This window comes from Oncorhynchus mykiss, chromosome 19 (genome assembly GCF_057628025.1).
Source record: "Oncorhynchus mykiss isolate SJ-2025 chromosome 19, ASM5762802v1, whole genome shotgun sequence".
In the NCBI taxonomy this organism is placed as follows: Eukaryota; Metazoa; Chordata; class Actinopteri; order Salmoniformes; family Salmonidae; genus Oncorhynchus; species Oncorhynchus mykiss.
Window position 1 is genome coordinate 15,544,405 of NC_143040.1, and position 19,345 is coordinate 15,563,749.

The 19,345-nt window shown below is 42.3% G+C and overlaps 2 protein-coding genes across 8 annotated transcripts in view; one reads left to right on the forward strand and one right to left on the reverse strand.

Moving 5' to 3' along the window:
• Window positions 1-8,130: 8,130 nt before the first annotated feature.
• On the reverse strand, window positions 8,131-17,813 carry LOC118941422 (uncharacterized). Of its 6 annotated transcripts, none has more exons than XM_036953999.2 (8): window positions 17,141-17,811; window positions 13,365-13,499; window positions 13,187-13,288; window positions 12,786-13,082; window positions 12,536-12,678; window positions 12,308-12,411; window positions 10,737-10,872; window positions 8,131-9,133 (listed from the first exon to the last, which is right to left on the reverse strand). In XM_036953999.2, the coding sequence occupies exons 2-8, from the start codon at window positions 13,447-13,449 to the stop codon at window positions 9,101-9,103; spliced, it is 900 nt and encodes a 299-aa protein (XP_036809894.2). In that variant the 5' UTR covers window positions 13,450-13,499; window positions 17,141-17,811; the 3' UTR covers window positions 8,131-9,100. The 6 variants fall into 6 exon arrangements, with proteins under 6 accessions (XP_036809894.2, XP_036809895.2, XP_036809896.2 ...); XM_036954000.2 differs by lacking the exon at window positions 17,141-17,811 and adding an exon at window positions 16,422-17,133; XM_036954001.2 differs by lacking the exon at window positions 13,187-13,288 and having other exon boundaries at window positions 17,141-17,813.
• Window positions 17,814-18,119: 306 nt separating this feature from the next.
• Window positions 18,120-19,345, forward strand: part of LOC118936746 (ubiquitin carboxyl-terminal hydrolase 37-like) — a 58,258-nt gene continuing 57,032 nt past the window's right edge. For both annotated transcript variants that reach the window (XR_016488791.1, XM_090210226.1), the window contains exon 1: window positions 18,120-18,829. The gene's annotated coding sequence lies outside the window, so the exon portion shown is untranslated. The remainder of the gene's footprint in view (window positions 18,830-19,345) is intronic.

A 19,345-nucleotide genomic window follows, 5' to 3' on the forward strand; every position in this document is an offset into this window, starting at 1 on the left:
CCAAAAAAACACAGGCCACTTTTCATCCATGGATATAAAGTCACCACAAATACAACAGGACATCTATACAGAAAAAGGCTTCATTTTAACCTTCAAGAACATTTTATTTAGTCATATTCGTCATCTGTTCAGATTCTGAATTAGTTCAAATTAGGTGAAGGTTAGGGTTAAGGTAAGGGTCAGTTGGAGGTTTTGTCTATAATCTGTTGGTCAATGCAATGCAGGTCAGAAAAGTCCCTCATGTTGGGTATAATACCTACTTTTATAAGTGTTTGTCTCCCACTACTGGCTGTTTTCTACAAGCTCTGTTTCTTCCTTCTATTACTGTGACCTTGACCCATAGAGATAGATAGAGAACTCATCTTTATCTGTTCCATTATAGCTACATTCCATAGTGAAACCAAACCAGTTGACAAACTTGACTACTTTGAAATGGTGGAAGGATGGTGGAAACCCAGATTTTCTTCTCAGAGGAGAGGAAGTAGAAACTGCAGTCAATGTATCTCCATTTCTCTTGACAATGCTGCTCTGTTGAAGAGCAAAGGTGAACATATTGAGAAAGTTAGCAAGTATCATTATACTCTCAAACCCATATACTATTGCTGTTGATTTTACTTCTAATTAACCACCGTTTATATCTCACCTATATCACAAAAAGCTTTGTCTGAGATGGCCTCTCAAGTCAGGGTGTTGTAACTGGTCTGTCTCTGTAGTCAGGGTGTTGTAACTGGTCTGTCTCTGTAGTCAGGTTGTTGTAACTGGTCTGTCTCTGTAGTCAGGTTGTTGTAACTGGTCGGTCTCTTTAGTCAGGGTGTTGTAACTGGTCGGTCTCTTTAGTCAGGGTGTTGTAACTGGTCTGTCTCTTTAGTCAGGGTGTTGTAACTGGTCTGTCTCTTTAGTCAGGGTGTTGTAACTGGTCTGTCTCTTTAGTCAGGGTGTTGTAACTGGTCTCTCTCTTTAGTCAGGGTGTTGTAACTGGTCTGTCTCTTTAGTCAGGATGTTGTAACTGGTCTGTCTCTTTAGTCAGGGTGTTGTAACTGGTCTGTCTCTTTAGTCAGGGTGTTGTAACTGGTCTCTCTCTTTAGTCAGGGTGTTGTAACTGGTCTGTCTCTTTAGTCAGGGTGTTGTAACTGGTCTGTCTCTTTAGTCAGGGTGTTGTAACTGGTCTCTCTCTTTAGTCAGGTTGTTGTAACTGGTCTGTCTCTGTAGTCAGGTTGTTGTAACTGGTCTCTCTCTTTAGTCAGGGTGTTGTAACTGGTCTGTCTCTTTAGTCAGGGTGTTGTAACTGGTCTGTCTCTTTAGTCAGGGTGTTGTAACTGGTCTCTCTCTTTAGTCAGGGTGTTGTAACTGGTCTCTCTCTTTAGTCAGGGTGTTGTAACTGGTCTCTCTCAGGAGTCATACTGGTTATATAAGAGAAAAATGCTTCTCCGGAGAGTCCTTGATGCATCAGCTACTTGTTAAAACTCCGTTTCTTATTGCTACTGTAAGTGAGAGGCCTTTAAAAACAGACTGTACAGTAGACAGGAATGTTCCCTCTAAACTGCGCATGTGAGCTGCCACTCACTTCCTCCAGGACTGCTGCACAGAAGAAACGCCATGCTACACAGAGGTGGAAGAGATTGAACTTCACCGAGTTCAACCCCATTAGTTTGCACTATAAAGATCAATGTTTTTTTCTGTGATCGAATCTATATCCTATCAGCCCCTTTTCAATGCAACAAACCAAAACAAATATATCTTAGCAAGATTGAGTCTGTGATTTTGTTTAAGGCAGACCCAGAGCACAACGGAGTAGAATTTTGTAGTGGATTTATCGGTAGTGACAGTGTTTCCTATCCTCAGTGCAGTGGGCAGCTGGGAGGAGGTGTTCTTATTCTCCATGGACTTTACAGTGTCCCAGAACTTTTTTGAGTTTGTGTTGCAGGAGGCAAATTTCTGCTTGAAAAAGCTAGCCTTGGCTTTTCTAACTGCCTGTGTATTGGTTTCTAGCTTCCCTGAAAAGTTGCATATCACTGGGGCTGTTTGATGCTAATGCAGAACACCATAGGATGTTTTTGTGTTGGTTAAGGGCAGTCAGGTCTGGAGAGAACCAAGGGCTATATATATTCCTGGTTCTACATTTCTTGAATAGCTCATGCTTATTTAAGATGGTGAGGAAGGCATTTAACAAAGAAAACCAGGCATCCTCTACTGACGGGATGAGATCAATACCCTTCCAGGATACCCCGGCCAGGTCGATTAGAAAGGCCTGCTCGCTGAAGTGTTTCAGGGAGCGTTTGACAGTGATGAGTGGGGGTCGTTTGACCGCTGACCCATTACGGATGCAGGCAATGAGGCAGAGATCACTGAGATCTTGGTTGAAAACAGCAGAGGTGTATTTAGAGGGCAAGTTGGTTAGGATGATATCTATGAGGGTGCCCGTGTTTACGGCTTTGGGGTGGTACCTAGTAGGTTCATTGATAATTTGTGCGAGATTGAGTGCATCAAGCTTAGATTGTAGGATGGCCGGGGTGTTAAGCATGTTCCAGTTTAGGTCGCCTAGCAGCACGAGCTCTGAAGATTTAATTTTTTTATTTTACCTTTATTTAACTAGGCAAGTCAGTTAAGAACAAATTCTTATTTTCAATGACAGCCTAGGAACAGTGGGTTAACTGCCTGTTCAGGGGCAGAATGACAGATTTGTACCTTGTCAGCTCGGGGATTTGAACTTCGGTTACTAGCCCAACACTCTAACCACTAGGCTACCCTGCCGCCCCAAGATAGATGGGGGGCAATCAGTTCACAAATGGTGTCCAGAGCATAGCTGGGGGCAGAGGGTGGTCTATAGCAGGGGGCAACGGTGAGAGACTTGTTTTTAGAGAGGTGGCTTTTTAAAAGTAGAAGTTCAAATTGTTTGGGTACAGACCTGGATAGTAGGACAGAACTCTGCAGGCTATCTTTGCAGTAGATTGGAACACCGCCCCCTTTGGCCGTTCTATCTTGTTTGAAAATGTAGTAGTTTGGATGGAGATTTCAGAATTTTTGGTGGTCTTCCTAAGCCAGGATTCAGATCATCCGGGTTGGCAGAGTGTGCTAAAGCAGTGTTTTACTCAAACTTAGGGACGAGGCTTCTAATGTTAACATGCATGAAACCAAGGCTGTTACCGTTACAGAAGTCATCAAAAGAGAGCGCCTGGGGAATAGGAGGTGAGCCAGGCACTGCAGGGCCCTCTACATCACCAGAGGAACAGAGGAGGAGTATGATTAGGGTACGGCTAAAAGCTATGAGAATTGGTCGTCTCGAACGTCTGGAACAGAGAGTAAAAGGAGGGGCTTCTGGGGGCGATAAAATAGCTTCAAGGTATAGTGTACAGACAAAGGTATGGTAGGATGTGAATACAGTGGAAGTAAACCTAGGTATTGAGTGATGATAAGAGAGATATTGTCTCTAGAAACATCATTGAAACCAGGTGATGTCATCGCATGTGTGGGTGGTGGAACTAAAAGGTTGGATAAGGTATAATGAGCAGGGCTAGATGCCCTACAGTGAAATAAGCCAATAAACACCAGAACCAGAACAGCAATGGATAAGGCATATTGACATTAAGGAGAGGCATGCTTAGTCGAGTGATCATAAGGGTCCAGTGAGTAGTGAGGTTGGTTGGGGTCACAGCGATTCAGACAGCTAGCTGGGCCATCGGTAGCAAGCTAGCATAGGATGGAGGTCTGTTTTTAGCCACCTCGTGCGTTTCCGTCAGTAGATTAGTGGGGTTCCGTGTGGTAGAGGGGATCAATCCAAATGGCAAAATAGATATAGTTATAGTGACCCAAGAAAAATTGTCCAATAGACCTATTCAGATAGCAGCCGATAAGACAGCTAACGATTAGAGGGCCGCAGATGGGCGTTCAGGAACCGTCGCGGTGGAGGGGCCAGTTGGATAACTCCCTCGGGCAGATAACGTCGGTAGTCCAGTCGTGAAGGCTCGGTGGGGCTCCGCATCGGCAGTAAAACAGGTCCGGATAGGTTATTGTAGCCCAAGGGTGGCTGATGGAACTCTTCAGCTGGCTAGCTCCGGAATAATTGATGTTTGCTCCGGAATCGACGTAAGCCAATAGTCACACGGATAGCAGCTAGCTAGCTGCAAGATCCAGGTGTAAATGTCCAGAGTTTTCGGTTGAAATCCGGGGATATGGAGAGAAAAATAGGTCCGGTATGATCTGGTCTGAGTCGCGTTGTACAAAACTGGCGATAGCTTTTCAAGCTAAAGGATAGCTTCTGGTTAGCTTCTGGTTAGCTTCTGGCTAGCTTCTGGTTAGCTTGTGGCTAGCTTCTGGTTAGCTTCTGGCTATCTTCTGGCCAGTTTCTGGTTAGCTTCTGGCTAGATTCTATTGTGAATTTCAGATTTGAGGTAAATACATGTTTATTTTTTTTAATTGGTGAGGCGGGTTGCAGGAGAATGTTTTGAAGTTGATTTTTTGGAAAAGAAAATATATAAAAGATATGCGAAGAAACATGAATATATGTATATACAGTTGAGTAGTAATCCATCTTAACTAATCTTAACTAACTGTATGATTACCTTTCTAACTGTCTCCTAATGGTAATATCTACTGTATGTTTTCTTTTTGTAATCCGTTATTGACTGTAGACCTCTGCTCTCTGCTCTCTGTCTGTGGTCCTATACAGTTGCTAGAATGTTTTAAGTATCCAATCAAAATCAAACTGGAAGTTATACTTTGCAAGGCCTGTCTGTGTCATTCTTCATAAGGAAGTCATGTTATGGTTTGTGCTCCGTGGCCAGCCACCAATGGCCCTATAGGGGCCTTCTTTTCTTTCTATACTCTCTGTTCTCTATCCATACTGACATCAGTGTGAAGAGTTATTCAGAAGTGTGTGTATGTGTTGTGTGTGTGTGTGGATGCTTGTGTGCTTGTGTACGTGCCTCTTAGATCTAACCTCTGTTGTGTTCAGATCACACTATTTTATTGATCCAATCACATCCAATCAGGAAGCTAGTTCTCCTGCTGGGACATTGTTTCCTTGTTAGTTGACTTTCAGAGCCTTGAAAATAATCACAGTGTTAGAACATGGCAAATCACATGACATGTTCCTAATGAAAACTATTAATACAAGCATTTTACAGAGTAAAGTCCCACTGGGCAGAGACGTCAATACAATGTCAATTGCACATTGGTTCAGCGTAATTTTATTGAAATGAAATGGATACAATGTTGATTCAACCAATGTGTACCCAGTAAGGTATGTCTACACACTCCTTTTATTAAATCTTAACATAACTATTCTTATTTTCTTTCTGCCATTCTCTTAATTTTCTTCTTCATCTCAGTTTGTGTTTCTTCAATTCCTCACCTCCTATCAACCCTATTGGGAGAGAAGGTCCAAGGTCCCTCCCCTAGGATTGTATTCTCCAGTGTGTTTTGAGACAGTCTATAATACCATTATTTCACCTCCTTGGTGAGTTCATCTCTCATTTAAACCACTAGGTGGAATCATCACTTAACCATTCAGGACTTTATCCAACTGAAGGGTTACATTTGATTTTGTGGGTCTTCTAAAGACCCCCACCATTGATTATGTTGTTACTAATTTGCTTTCGTGCCATTGTACTTTTGCTCACTCTATAGCTGAATATTGAGGCCTCTGTCTGTGTCTAGCTTTCTGCCAAAACCCACCGCCCAGCGTCTGTGAGGAAAGGTGAGAAAAGGGACTGAGGGTGATAGCGAGACAGAGAGAGACAGTGTCTGTTTTTCTCTAAAACAAGGGCAGATTTGCATACTGCTGAGACAGTGTCTGTTTTTCTCTAAAACAAGGGCAGCTTTGCATACTGCTGAGACAGTGTCTGTTTTTCTCTAAAACAAGGGCAGATTTGCATACTGCTGAGACAGCGTCTGTTTTTCTCTAAAACAAGGGCAGATTTGCATACTGCTGAGACAGGTTCTGTTTTTCTCTAAAACAAGGGCAGATTTGCATACTGCTGAGACAGGTTCTGTTTTTCTCTAAAACAAGGGCAGATTTGCATACTGCTGAGACAGTGCCTGTTTTTCTCTAAAACAAGGGCAGATTTGCAAACTGCTGAGATAGGTTCTGTTTTTCTCTAAAACAAGGGCAGATTTGCATACTGCTGAGACAGGTTCTGTTTTTCTCTAAAACAAGGGCAGATTTGCATACTGCTGAGACAGTGCCTGTTTTTCTCTAAAACAAGGGCAGATTTGCATACTGCTGAGACAGTGCCTGTTTTTCTCTAAAACAAGGGCAGATTTGCATACTGCTGAGACAGTGCCTGTTTTTCTCTAAAACAAGGGCAGATTTGCATACTGCTGAGACAGTGCCTGTTTTTCTCTGAAACAAGGGCAGATTTGCATACTGCTGAGACAGGTTCTCAGAAACCTTGTGTTAAGAATAACTTTAGCTGCACATGCAGGTTTTGACATAGGAGATCACACCATAAGGTCTGACCTCGGGTATATAAGATGGCGTCTTTCTTTTGTTCGTGGCAGAACTCAGGAGAGACATCAGTTGTATGTCTGATGTTTGATCTTTGACTTCTGTCTACGGCTGTATTCTAATTATATATGCACATTTTAACTATTCCTTATCCGTTAAGTAAATAATGGAGCCCAAAAAAGTGGAACCAACACAACCATTAACATAATAACTATGGGAAAGAAGAGAGACAGACAGACAGACAGACAGACAGACAGACAGACAGACAGACAGACAGACAGACAGACAGACAGACAGACAGACAGACAGACAGACAGACAGACAGACAGACAGACAGACAGACAGACAGACAGACAGACAGACAGACAGACAGACAGACAGAAGGTTATTGTACCACCGCTTTCTCATAGATCCAGTTATGATATTTGGTACAATTGTCATCATTCCATGTCTGTAAAGGGTCAGCTTGTCCATAGTAAATCTCAACACAGTCCTCCTGCACTCTATCATCAGGCTGTCCTTTCCCCCAGTACCTAAACAACACAGAGAACCAGAGAGTCAGACACTGTGGTACAAACATCCTCCTCAATAATGTACACAGTCCTATGTGTTCTCAGTTTTAAAGACACACTCTGTAAGATGATCATACCATTATCAAGAATGGACCATCAATACATTTTATATTTTACTCTTTCAATTACATTTTCATGTGTCAATATTACCTGCTATCTATAATACATCTCTAGTTCTCATTGAATTACATCCATGTTTTAAACATACATTTTGATGAATATGACTGGAAGAAATACATCATTGTTGTTTTGTATCTCCATATCACAAGGTAAAATGGTCAAATCTCTCACCCTGCGGTCAGTGATGTGCCATCCACCCACTTCCAGGTCTCCTCAGTAACAGTCAGTCAGACCATCCCAGGCTCTCAGGTGGAGGTTGAAGACAAATGGTCAATTGTTGAGAAAGATAAAAAACTGTCCCTTTTAATATATTTTAAAATACTGCCCACATATTAGTGTACTGATGAAAATACTTGCTCAACCTCTCTCTCTCTCTCTCTCTCTCTCTCTCTCTCTCTCTCTCTCACCTGTTCCGCTATGCTGTTTATGATCACCAGGTCTGCCCCCCCCTCTCTCTCTCTATCTCTCTCTCTTCTCTCTCACCTCTCCCCTCCCTCTCCACCCCCTCTTTCTCTCACCTCTCTCCCTATCCCTCTCTCTCCTCTCTCTCTCTTCTCTAGCACTTCTCTCCTCCCTCTCCCCTCTCCCCTCCCTTCTTCAGTCCTCTCTCTCTCCTCCCTCTCTCTCTCTCTCTCTCTCTCTCTCTCTCTCCTCCCTCTCTCTATCTCTCTCTCTTCTCTCTCACCTCTCACCTCCCTCTCTCCCCTCTGTCTCTCTCTTCTCTCTTAACTCTCACCTCCCTCTCTCCTCTCTCTCTCTATATATATATATATTCTCTCTCACCTCTCTCTCTTCTCTCTCTTCTCTCACCTCCCTCGCTCGCTCGCTCGCTCGCTCCCTCCCTCCCTCCCTCCCTCCCTCCCTCCCTCCCTCCCTCCCTCCCTCCCTCCCTCCCTCCCTCCCTCCCTCCCTGACTCCCTCCCTACCTCCCTCCCTCCCTTCCTCCCTCCCTCCCTCCCTCTCTCTCCTCTCTCTCCTCTCTCTCTTCTCCTCTACTCTCTCACCTCTCTCTCTCTTCTCTCTCACCTCCATCTCCCTCCCTCCCTCTCTATCTCTTTCTCGCCTGTTCCTTTCTGCTGTTTATGATCACCAGGACTGCTTCTCTCTCCTCCCAGATTGTCTTCTTAGTAGAGAGGAAGTACAAAATGTAGTCAAAGTTTCTCCATCCCTTTTGAAAATGCTGCTCTGTTGTAGAGCAAAGGTGAACACATTGAGAAACAAAGCAAGTATCTTCATATTCATAAACCCACTGATATATAATTACTGTTGATTTTACTTCTAATTTATCACAGTTTATGTCTCACCTATCACAAAAAGCTTTGCCTGAATATGGCCTTTCTCTTTAGTCAGGTTGTTGTATCTGGTCTGTAGCTGGTCTCTCTCTCTAGTCATGTTGTTGTATCTGGTCTGTAACTGGTCTCTCTCTTTAGTCAGGTTGTTGTATCTGGTCTGTAACTGGTCTCTCTCTTTAGTCAGGTTGTTGTATCTGGTCTGTAACTGGTCTCTCTCTTCAGTCAGGTTGTTGTAACTGGTCTGTAACTGGTCTCTCTCGAGTCATGTTGTCGTATCTGGTCTGTAACTTGTCTCTCTCTTTAGTCAGGTTGTTGTATCTGGTCTGTAACTGGTCTCTCTTTCTAGTCATGTTGTTGTATCTGGTCTGTAACTGGTCTCTGTCTTTAGTCAGGTTGTTGTATCTGGTCTGTAGCTGGTCTCTCTATTCAGTTGTGTTGATTTTATAAAGGGAAAAACTCTGGAACAAGTTGTTCCTTTTAGTGATTTCTCTGTTATCTACACAGTATAAACACATAGTTACTAGGTAAAACAGCAGGTAAATAGGCTTAGTAACCAGCACTTCTGACAACTTGGTGATAAGCAATGAACTTGGACACAAACTCACAGTAGACAGACAGGCCTATGATCCCAGCCAGTAGAACACACAGCAGGCCCAGACACACTGCAGCAACTAGGAAGGGTCTCTTCCCTGATCAACCAGGCTCTGTGGAAAAAACAAGAGACTTTTAAGTTGTTATTTTGTGTGTGTGTGTGTGTGTGTGTGTGTGTGTGTGTGTGTGTGTGTGTGTGTGTGTGTGTGTGTGTGTGTGTGTGTGTGTGTGTGTGTGTGTGCGCGCGTGCGTGCGTGTTATCTGAGTGCTGGTCTCCTGGGCCATTATTAGGAGCAGTGTCTGCTGTCTCTTCTCTCTTGGTGCTGGTCTCACTGTCTCTCAGGGTGTCTATGTAGGTCTACTATACATTAAGTCTCTGCTTCTAGAATTAATGTGGTGGTCCTCCAACATGGCCACCAGGAGGTGTCGTACGTCAACTGCAAGGCCTCTGTACATGAAGTCTCTGCTTCTAGTTATATATCTGTCTCTGAATCATCTGTTTGTCTGTCTGTGTGACTACTGTAGGTGTTAACTCTAGGGAAGTATCAACAAAATGACACGGGTAGTTGTGGCTATGCTAATACAAAAATATAACAAGTTGGCATGCTGTGTCTGTGAGTGTGAGAGATTGTTCCAGTGGTTATTGTTAAACCATTTTCTGCAGAACAATATAAATCATTCCATGTCTCTACATGGTCATCTTGTCCAGAGTATATGTCAACACAGTCCTCCTGCCCAGGGAATGGGACTTGCTATTTGTGATGATGGACAGGACACTATCATACCAGGAGGATATAGATCATAGAGTGGAAGTGGAGAACAAAGACTAGTTGTTAACATATATTAAATATCATATGTAACAGCCCCAAGATAATTCAGGGAGTTTCCAGAACTCCTCCTTCCTTTCACCTTTCTGCTGATTTGGACCCTCTGTTTACTCCCAAATATACATCAACATGTTCAGTAGGTCCAGGACTACAAACATGGGTCATTATAATGTCCAGACAATAGATGTGACACTACAAACTGCTCCAAGTGGATATTGAGGGTGGGTATGCTTAACCAGTGAGGATCAACCTGATTGGTTGAGTGACAGCTGGTTGAACCACTGAAAATATCCACTTCACTTCCCTTCCCTCTTTTGGGACCCATATGGGGGAACAACAGTCAAATATGAGCATTTGATATTGTGCTTATATGTAACTTCACAACAAAGACTGACTGTTAAATATTATTAAGTAACATTCTTTGATATCTCTACTACACGCATTGATTGGTGATACAGTCACCTCCTTCCTATACAGTGTATGTAATGGTGGTTTGGTACTGTTGAGAATGTCATCACCAGGACTCAATTGGAGCATGTAAATATCTGTAGAATATATTTGAATTGGAAGTTATGTAAATGCACAAAGTCAAATGTACTGAATTCATGTTGAACCTGATGATGTGTGAAACATAACTACTGGTACACAGGAAGTTACAAACAGGAAATAAGTAGGACTTTTATTAATATGATACTTCAAACAAATACAACAATAGGTGTGTGTGTTTGTGTACGTGCATGCATGCAAGTGTTTGTGCGTGTGTGTGAATTAGGGTGTGTGCGTGAGAGAGAGAGAGCGAGAGAATGAAGGAGGAAGTTGTGTGCACTGTAGGCTACTGTATGTGTTACAGAATGTTGTCATGGTGATGTTAAAGCACTTTCTCACAAACCCAGTTGAGTTTGCTGTCACATGACAAGTCATTCCATGACGTTCGAGGACTCTGTTCTTCACGTATGTGAACACAGTCCTCCTCACCATATTCTGGTTTGCCATCACCATTATCAGGCTGATGTGGAGGCCAGTACCTACAGGGTTAAAAACAGTGGTTAATGGTTAATACCAGTACCTACAGGGTTAAAAACAGTGGTTAATGGTTAATACCAGTACCTACAGGGTTAAAAACAGTGGTTAATGGTCAATACCAGTACCTACAGGGTTAACAACAGTCAGATATCATGGTTAATACCATTACCTACAGGGTTAAAAACAGTCAGATATCATGGTTAATGCCAGTACCTACAGGGTTAACAACAGTGGTTAATGGTTAATACCAGTACCTACAGGGTTAACAACAGTCAGATATCATGGTTAAGACCAGTACCTACAGGGTTAAAAACAGTGGTTAATGGTTAATACCAGTACCTACAGGGTTAACAACAGTCAGATATCATGGTTAATACCAGTACCTACAGGGTTAAAAACAGTGGTTAATGGTTAATACCAGTACCTACAGGGTTAAAAACAGTGGTTAATGGTTAATACCAGTACCTACAGGGTTAAAAACAGTGGTTAATGGTTAATACCAGTACCTACAGGGTTAAAAACAGTCAGATATCATGGTTAATACCAGTACCTACAGGGTTAAAAACAGTCAGATATCATGGTTAATACCAGTACCTACAGGGTGAACAACAGTCAGATATCACTGTGGTCAGTGTTATTATAGCAGTAGTATATTACCTTGGGGTGGTCAGTGTTATTATAACAGTAGTATATTACCTTGGGGTGGTCAGTGTTATTTGAGCAGTAGTGTATTACCTTGGGTTGGTCAGTGTTATTATAACAGTAGTATATTACCTTGGGGTGGTCAGTGTTATTATAGCAGTAGTATATTACCTTGGGGTGGTCAGTGTTATTAGAGCAGTAGTATATTACCTTGGGGTGGTCAGTGTTATTATAACAGTAGTATATTACCTTGGGGTGGTCAGTGTTATTAGAACAGTAATATATTACCTTGGGTTGGTCAGTGTTATTATAACAGTAGTATATTACCTTGGAGGGGTCAGTGTTATTAGAGCAGTAGTATATTACCTTGGGGTGGTCAGTGTTATTAGAGCAGTAGTATATTACCTTGGGGTGGTCAGTGTTATTATAACAGTAGTATATTACCTTGGGGTGGTCAGTGTTATTAGAGCAGTAATATATTACCTTGGGTTGGTCAGTGTTATTAGAGCAGTAGTATATTACCTTGGGGTGGTCAGTGTTATTATAACAGTAGTATATTACCTTGGGTTGGTCAGTGTTATTATAACAGTAGTATATTACCTTGGGTTGGTCAGTGTTATTATAACAGTAGTATATTACCTTGGGGTGGTCAGTGTTATTAGAGCAGTAATATATTACCTTGGGTTGGTCAGTGTTATTAGAGCAGTAGTATATTACCTTGGGTTGGTCAGTGTTATTATAACAGTAGTATATTACCTTGGGGTGGTCAGTGTTATTAGAGCAGTAGTATATTACCTTGGGGTCGTCAGTGGGGTGCCGTCCACCCATATCAAGTTCCCCTCAGTAACAGAGTCAGTCAGACCAATCCAGACTCCCTTGTTGAGGTTGAAGAGAAAGTCCTGTTGTTGAGAAAGATAAATATATTTGATCATATCTACCCACTGCACACCCATATCCTCTCTCTCTCTCTCTCTCTCTCTCTCTCGCTCTCTCTCTCTCTCTCTCTCTCTCTCTCTCTCTCACCTGTTCCTTATCACTGTTTATGATCACCAGGTCTGCTCCTCTCTCCAGACAGTCCTTTCTGCTCTCATTCCAGGTTTTAGTCTCAGTAGACAGGAAGTACCAACTGGATTCAAACTTCTGCCAGCCTTCAGGACAGGTTTGTTCTTCAAGATGAAAACATGAATTTCCTTCAACTTATCACGATGTACACTTAATGAAAAAATACAGACACACGATAATAATAATAATTTATTACTGTAGGTTTACTCACTGAGATTGGTAAGCCTCCCGCTAAGAAAAAGTCTGTCAGAATGTAGCTGGTCTCTCTCTTTAGTCAGGGTGTTGTAACTGGTCTGTAGCTGTTCTCTCTCTTTAGTCAGGGTGTTGTAACTGGTCTGTAGCTGGTCTCTCTCTTTAGTCAGGGTGTTGTAACTGGTCTGTAGCTGGTCTCTCTCTTTAGTCAGAAGGCTGTTGCTGTCCTGTAGCTGGTCTCTCTCTTTAGTCAGGGTGTTGTAACTGGTCTGTAGCTGGTCTCTCTGTGTTGAGTTGTGATTATCAATGACTCCATCTGTAAAAGGGAAAGGTTTATCAAACATGTAACTAAAACACCATTGATGATTAAGTATAATTAAGTAGGCTCCTTAATTCTCAGTGACAACATACTAAACTTACAGTAGACAGACAGGCCTATGATCCCAGCCAGTAGGAGAACACACAGCAGCCCCAGACACACTGCAGCAACTCCAGAGGGTCTCTTCCACCACTGAACATGTACTGAATTACAAATGATTAAAGTAAGTGTGTGCGTGTGCGTGTGCGTGTGCGTGTGCGTGTGCGTATGGAATCTTACCTGAAGCAACAACTCCATGTCTTGGACTGGGCTTGAAGGCTCTTACGTTGGCATATAATTTTCCATCAATGTCTGTGTTCTTCATTGTATCAGGCTCGTCTTCTTCAAATCCATCTGGGATTTCATAGACTCCCTCTGACATAATTAAACAGTTGGTGTGAAATGCAGTAACTTCTACTTCTAACCTCAACTCTGTGTCTTGTCCCTGCACTGTCCTGCGTCTGTGTAACTAATGGTAATGTCACTATTTTTTAAACTGTCAACCACAGTGAAGGGGAAACTGTCAAATCCACACAACATTGGCCACCATGTGACTTGTTCCAGCTTTAGTTTCTAATCAGTGAAAAAAAAACATTATGTATGTGTGAATTGACAGGGACCCAACATTGGATCTGCTAAAATAAATTGGGATCCTGTTAATTGACATATACACTACATATATCCTGACTGAGTTTACAGCACCCCCAGCCTTCAAATGGAGAACACATTATGAATCTCACTCTGTGACTGGTGGTGTAGGGGGAAGTTGTCCCTAGACACTGATCTTAGGTCAGTTTTGCATTTCCACAACAAATGGTTAAGGTTAGGTTTGGGGGAAGGAAAGCTGATCCTAGATCTGTGTGATCCTGATCCTAGATCTGCCAAGGAGTGTGAATGGCAACAATGATCATATCAGGGTCTTTGTCCTATCTATGCTGACTGTGAAGATTTCATCAGAATGAAAAATAGAAGTTCTGACAATATCTCCATAGATTCAGTTTGAGATTTAATAGAATAGAAAATATAATGAAAACACTTCACATGTTTTATGACAAGAAGTTCATATCTCCACCCTGTCTTTCAGTACAACATAACAAATACATACTAGTTACATCTAATGACACAACTCTCTCTGCACAGATTCCATTGTTCCACATGACATCTACCTACATGAACTATTATACAGCTCTACTCTATTCCACAGGAGGAGAGAAAGCATCACACAGATCCTTAGATACAGGGACAGAGTCAAATGTGGCCCTCTGGTGGACGTAGTACTAACTACAGGTACAGCTGTAGTGTTGGTGACAGAGACCTGGGAGGATGTAGTACTAACTACAGGTACAGCTGTAGTGTTGGTGACAGAGACCTGGGTGGATGTAGTACTAACTACAGGTACAGCTGTAGTGTTGGTGACAGAGACCTGGGTGGATGTAGCACGAAATACAGGTACAGCTGTAGTGTTGGTGACAGAGACCTGGGTGGATGTAGTACTAACTACAGGTACAGCTGTAGTGTTGGTGACAGAGACCTGGGTGGATGTAGTACTAGCTACAGGTACAGCTGTAGTGTTGGTGACAGAGACCTGGGTGGATGTAGTACTAACTACAGGTACAGCTGTAGTGTTGGTGACAGAGACCTGGGTGGATGTAGTACTAACTACAGGTACAGCTGTAGTGTTGGTGACAGAGACCTGGGTGGATGTAGTACTAACTACAGGTACAGCTGTAGTGTTGGTGACAGAGACTTGGGTGGATGTAGTACTAACTACAGGTACAGCTGTAGTGTTGGTGACAGAGACCTGGGTGGATGTAGTACTAACTACAGGTACAGCTGTAGTGTTGGTGACAGAGACCTGGGTGGATGTAGTACTAACTACAGGTACAGCTGTAGTGTTGGTGACAGAGGCCTGGGTGGATGTAGTACTAACTACAGGTACAGCTGTAGTGTTGGTGACAGAGACCTGGGTTGATGTAGTACTAACTACAGGTACAGCTGTAGTGTTGGTGACAGAGACTTGGGTGGATGTAGTACTAACTACAGGTACAGCTGTAGTGTTGGTGACAGAGACCTGGGTGGATGTAGTACTAACTACAGGTACAGCTGTAGTGTTGGTGACAGAGACCTGGGTGGATGTAGTACTAACTACAGGTACAGCTGTAGTGTTGGTGACAGAGGCCTGGGTGGATGTAGTACTAACTACAGGTACAGCTGTAGTGTTGGTGACAGAGACCTGGGTGGATGTAGTACTAACTACAGGTACAGCTGTAGTGTTGGTGACAGAGACCTGGGTGGATGTAGTACTAACTACAGGTACAGCTGTAGTGTTGGTGACAGAGACCTGGGTGGATGTAGTACTAACTACAGGTACAGCTGTAGTGTTGGTGACAGAGCCCTGGGTTGATGTAGTACTAACTACAGGTACAGCTGTAGTGTTGGTGACTGAGACCTGGGTGGATGTAGTACTAACTACAGGTACAGCTGTAGTGTTGGTGACAGATACTGGGTGGATGTAGTACTAACTACAGGTACAGCTGTAGTGTTGGTGACAGAGACCTGGGTGGATGTAGTACTAACTACAGGTACAGCTGTAGTGTTGGTGACAGAGACCTGGGTGGATGTAGTACTAACTACAGGTACAGCTGTAGTGTTGGTGACAGAGACCTGGGTGGATGTAGTACTAACTACAGGTACAGCTGTAGTGTTTTTGACAGAGACCTGGTTGGATGTAGTACTAACTACAGATACAGCTGTAGTGTTGGTGACAGAGACCTGGGTGGATGTAGTACTAACTACAGGTACAGCCGCAATGCGGAACATATCCCAATCCACTTGATTGAAGCAGTCTTGAAGCGTGTCATAATTAACTAGGAAATAGGGGCACCAAGGAAAGTATTCAGATTACAAAGTTATATTTTCCCAATATAACCTTTCAGATATTTTCATATCTGATCAATAGCCTTCTGATTAATTAATTATTTGTTTTACCTCACGTTAGTCTCATTCCAAACGTAGTAAATTGATGGTTATCTGCACGAATCCAGTCTTCACTATGAGTTATCCATACATCAATTGTCTTAAATCATTTATTTATTACTAACTAAGTAATTCACTGAAATGCATAAACAAACAGTAAATATGGTTACATGAAATGATAGAATGTGCCCTAGTGGGCTGAACTGGCATGGCAGCTTGTTAGACAAGGGAGCAGAGTTAATTATAACAATTAAAATGCTAATCCCTTACACATGAACGCTCACTCATTTGGGAACAATTGCAATCAATATATATATTTACGCTTAATGTGTCATCTTGATCGCTGGTGAAAAGTCTTTCTTTTGTAGAATTCTCCGTCTCTCCCTCTCTCACTCTGTCTTGGTTAGAGGGGATAGTTCAAAGTGACATTCGTTATAGAATGGATGTTTCGGCGGTTGTCGTTCTTCGCGTTCACTGATGCCGAATTCCTAGCTGCAGACTAGTAATTAGTATCAAAGACTTGTTCTCATTCTGTCTGCATCGATATTCTAAGAGTTTAACCACGTGGTATGGTTAAAAGATTCAGCAATGGTCTACACCTTTAGCCCTCTCGTAATTGAGGTAAGCTTGGTCTACAACCTTAGTCCTCCCCTAATGGAGAAAAACATGGTCTGGTGATAATTTCTCAAAGTGGGGTTTTATCCAGAATGGCAGAAAAGGCTGTCCCAGGATGTCTGACCCTAACTGGCCTAGGGGGAGTCCTCTGATTTAGTTCAAATCAAAAGGGAATTGTATTTTTCTTCATTAAACAGTCCACAATCATATTACACCATTATTCAAACAGTATCATCCTCACTCATTCATCTTATACAACAATTAGATGTAAACCTCTTATCTGAGGCTATTATATAAACAGCATTATGGTAATGTGGCCACACCGTTTCTCATGAGCTTCCCAAAATGTGACAAACGCACCAGTTCGTAGCTGGATTCTTCTCCGATCTTTTACACTTTCTCTGGAACATGAAATGTGTTCTTACCTCAAGTTCTGTGAGGTGGAAGGATTTCCTTTGTCCTCTGTGAAAGTTTACCCTCTCTCTAATACTGTGTGTCCAGGAGGCAGGGTCTTCCTTCTGGTTGTAGAAGCAGAGAGCGGGGGATGGTGCTCGCTGTACTCAAAGAGGGCAACGTCATGACAACACTTTGAGAAACTTAGTAACAAAGCTTTGCCTGAAGATGGCCTCTCCTCAGTCGGTCAGGTTGTTGTAACTGGTCTATAACAGAGGAGGAACTTCGCTGCTGTACACAGATAACATCTGAATTTGGACCTTGTTGTGAAAGTCTGATATTGTCACGCCCTGATCTGTTTCACCTGTCCTTGTGATTGTCTCCACCCCCTCAAAGTGTCACTTATTTTCCCCAGTGTATTTATCCCCGTGTTTCCTGTCTCTCTGTGCCAGTTGGTCTTGTCTGTTTCAAGTCAACCAGCATGTTTTCCCGTGCTCCTGTTTTTGATATTCACTCTTTTGCTAGTCCTCCTGTTAGTTTTGACCCTTGCCTGTTTTCTGGACTCTGTACCCGCCTGCCTGACCAGCCTGCCTGCCCTGAGCTCGAGCCTGCCTGCCACTCTGTACCTCTTGAACTCTGATCTGGTTTTGATATTTTGACTGTCCATGAATATTCTCTTGCCTACCCCTTTTGGAACTAATAAATATCAAACACTCAAACCATCTGCCTCCCGTGTCTGCATGTGGGTCTGGCCCTGAGCCCTTATAGATATAGTGTAATTAGATAGCAATACACTCACAGACTAGTGGCTTTCATGGCTTTCATTAGCATTTGTTTGTTTTGTGTGTGTGTGTGTGTGTGTGTGTGTGTGTGTGTGTGTGTGTGTGTGTGTGTGTGTGTGTCCTCTCAGTACTGTTCTGCCCTCTGTGTGTCCAGTTCATACTGTTTAAAGTATCCAATCCCATTCAATCAGGAAGCTGGTAAACCTTGTTAAAACCTGTTAGATCTACCCCCCCCTTTTTTGAAAATTCTGTTAAAAATCGCGCAACTTTTCAGCGTCCTGCTACTCATGCCAGGAATATAGTATATGCATATGATTAGTATGTGTGGATAGAAAACACTCTGAAGTTTATAAAACTGGTTAAATCACGGCTGTGACTATAACAGAGCGTGTGTTTCATTGAAAAACGCAAGAAAAACTGCTCTCTGAAAGCAAAAAATAATTTCCATAAGTCACTTCCACCAGTTGTTAAAGGACAACAGAATTTAATGGAAATTTGCCTGCACTTCATACAAATTCCGCACGATGGCGCCATTGTACTAATTTTCAATCGAATTAATTGTTGGAAAATCCATCTGTCTGACCCCAAGTTTTCCAGTCTTCACCCGGATGCAGTTCAAGGAGAGATCAGATTGCATTGTTTTTGAAGTGAGGACCTATTGAAGAGACATCGCCCTGTAATCGTTTTGATAGATTATAAACGTTTACTAATACCTAAAGTTGGATTACAAAAGGATTTCGAAGTGTTTTGTGAAAGTTTATCGTCGACTTTTTTAATTTTAAAAAATTACGCAGCGTTTAAAAACGATGAATTTTTCTGAATGACACTACTTCAATACAAAGCTATTTTGGGTATATATGGACCGATTTAAACGAAAAAAAGACCCAATAGTGATGTTTATGGGGCATATAGGAGTGCCAAGAAAGAAGCTCGTCTAAGGTAATGAATGTTTTATATTTTATTTCTGCGTTTTGGGTAGCGCCGTCTATCGCAAAATCTGTTGTTTACGTGTCGAGCTGGCATTTTGGGGGGTGCATGCTATCAGATAATAGCTTCTGATGCTTTCGCCGAAAAGCATTTTAAAAATCTGACTTGCTGGCTAGGTTCACAACGAGTGTAGCTTTAATTTAATACCCTGCTTGTGAATTTTGATCAAGGTTTGAGTTTTAACGAGTACATTTAGCATTTAGCGTAGCGCATTTGCATTTCCAGGTGCCTACTTGGGACATGTGCGTCTCAAGTAGATTCAAGAAGTTAAAGAACATTGTTCCTTTATTTATTAATTTGTAACTTTGTTATTCTTATTATTAAAGTCATAAACAGGTTAATAATTTGTCCCACCTTTTTTTACTAAGCATAAGCCTACTGCAAATCACATGACATGTTTCTAACAAAAGGAATGAAGAAGCATTTTACAGAGTACAGTATGTCTACATACACTCAGCCAAACAGATT

Coding starts and splice junctions, on each gene's coding strand:
- LOC118941422 (XM_090210227.1), bottom strand. CDS start 13,506: ATGTCAGAGGGAGTCTATGAAATCCCAGATGGATTTGAAGAAGACGAG. Junction 12,679..12,785: donor CGGGAGGCTTACCAATCTCA/GTGAGTAAACCT, acceptor TTCATCTTGAAG/AACAAACCTGTCCTGAAGGC. Junction 9,134..10,736: donor GTGACAGCAAACTCAACTGG/GTTTGTGAGAAA, acceptor TTTTTTCCACAG/AGCCTGGTTGATCAGGGAAG.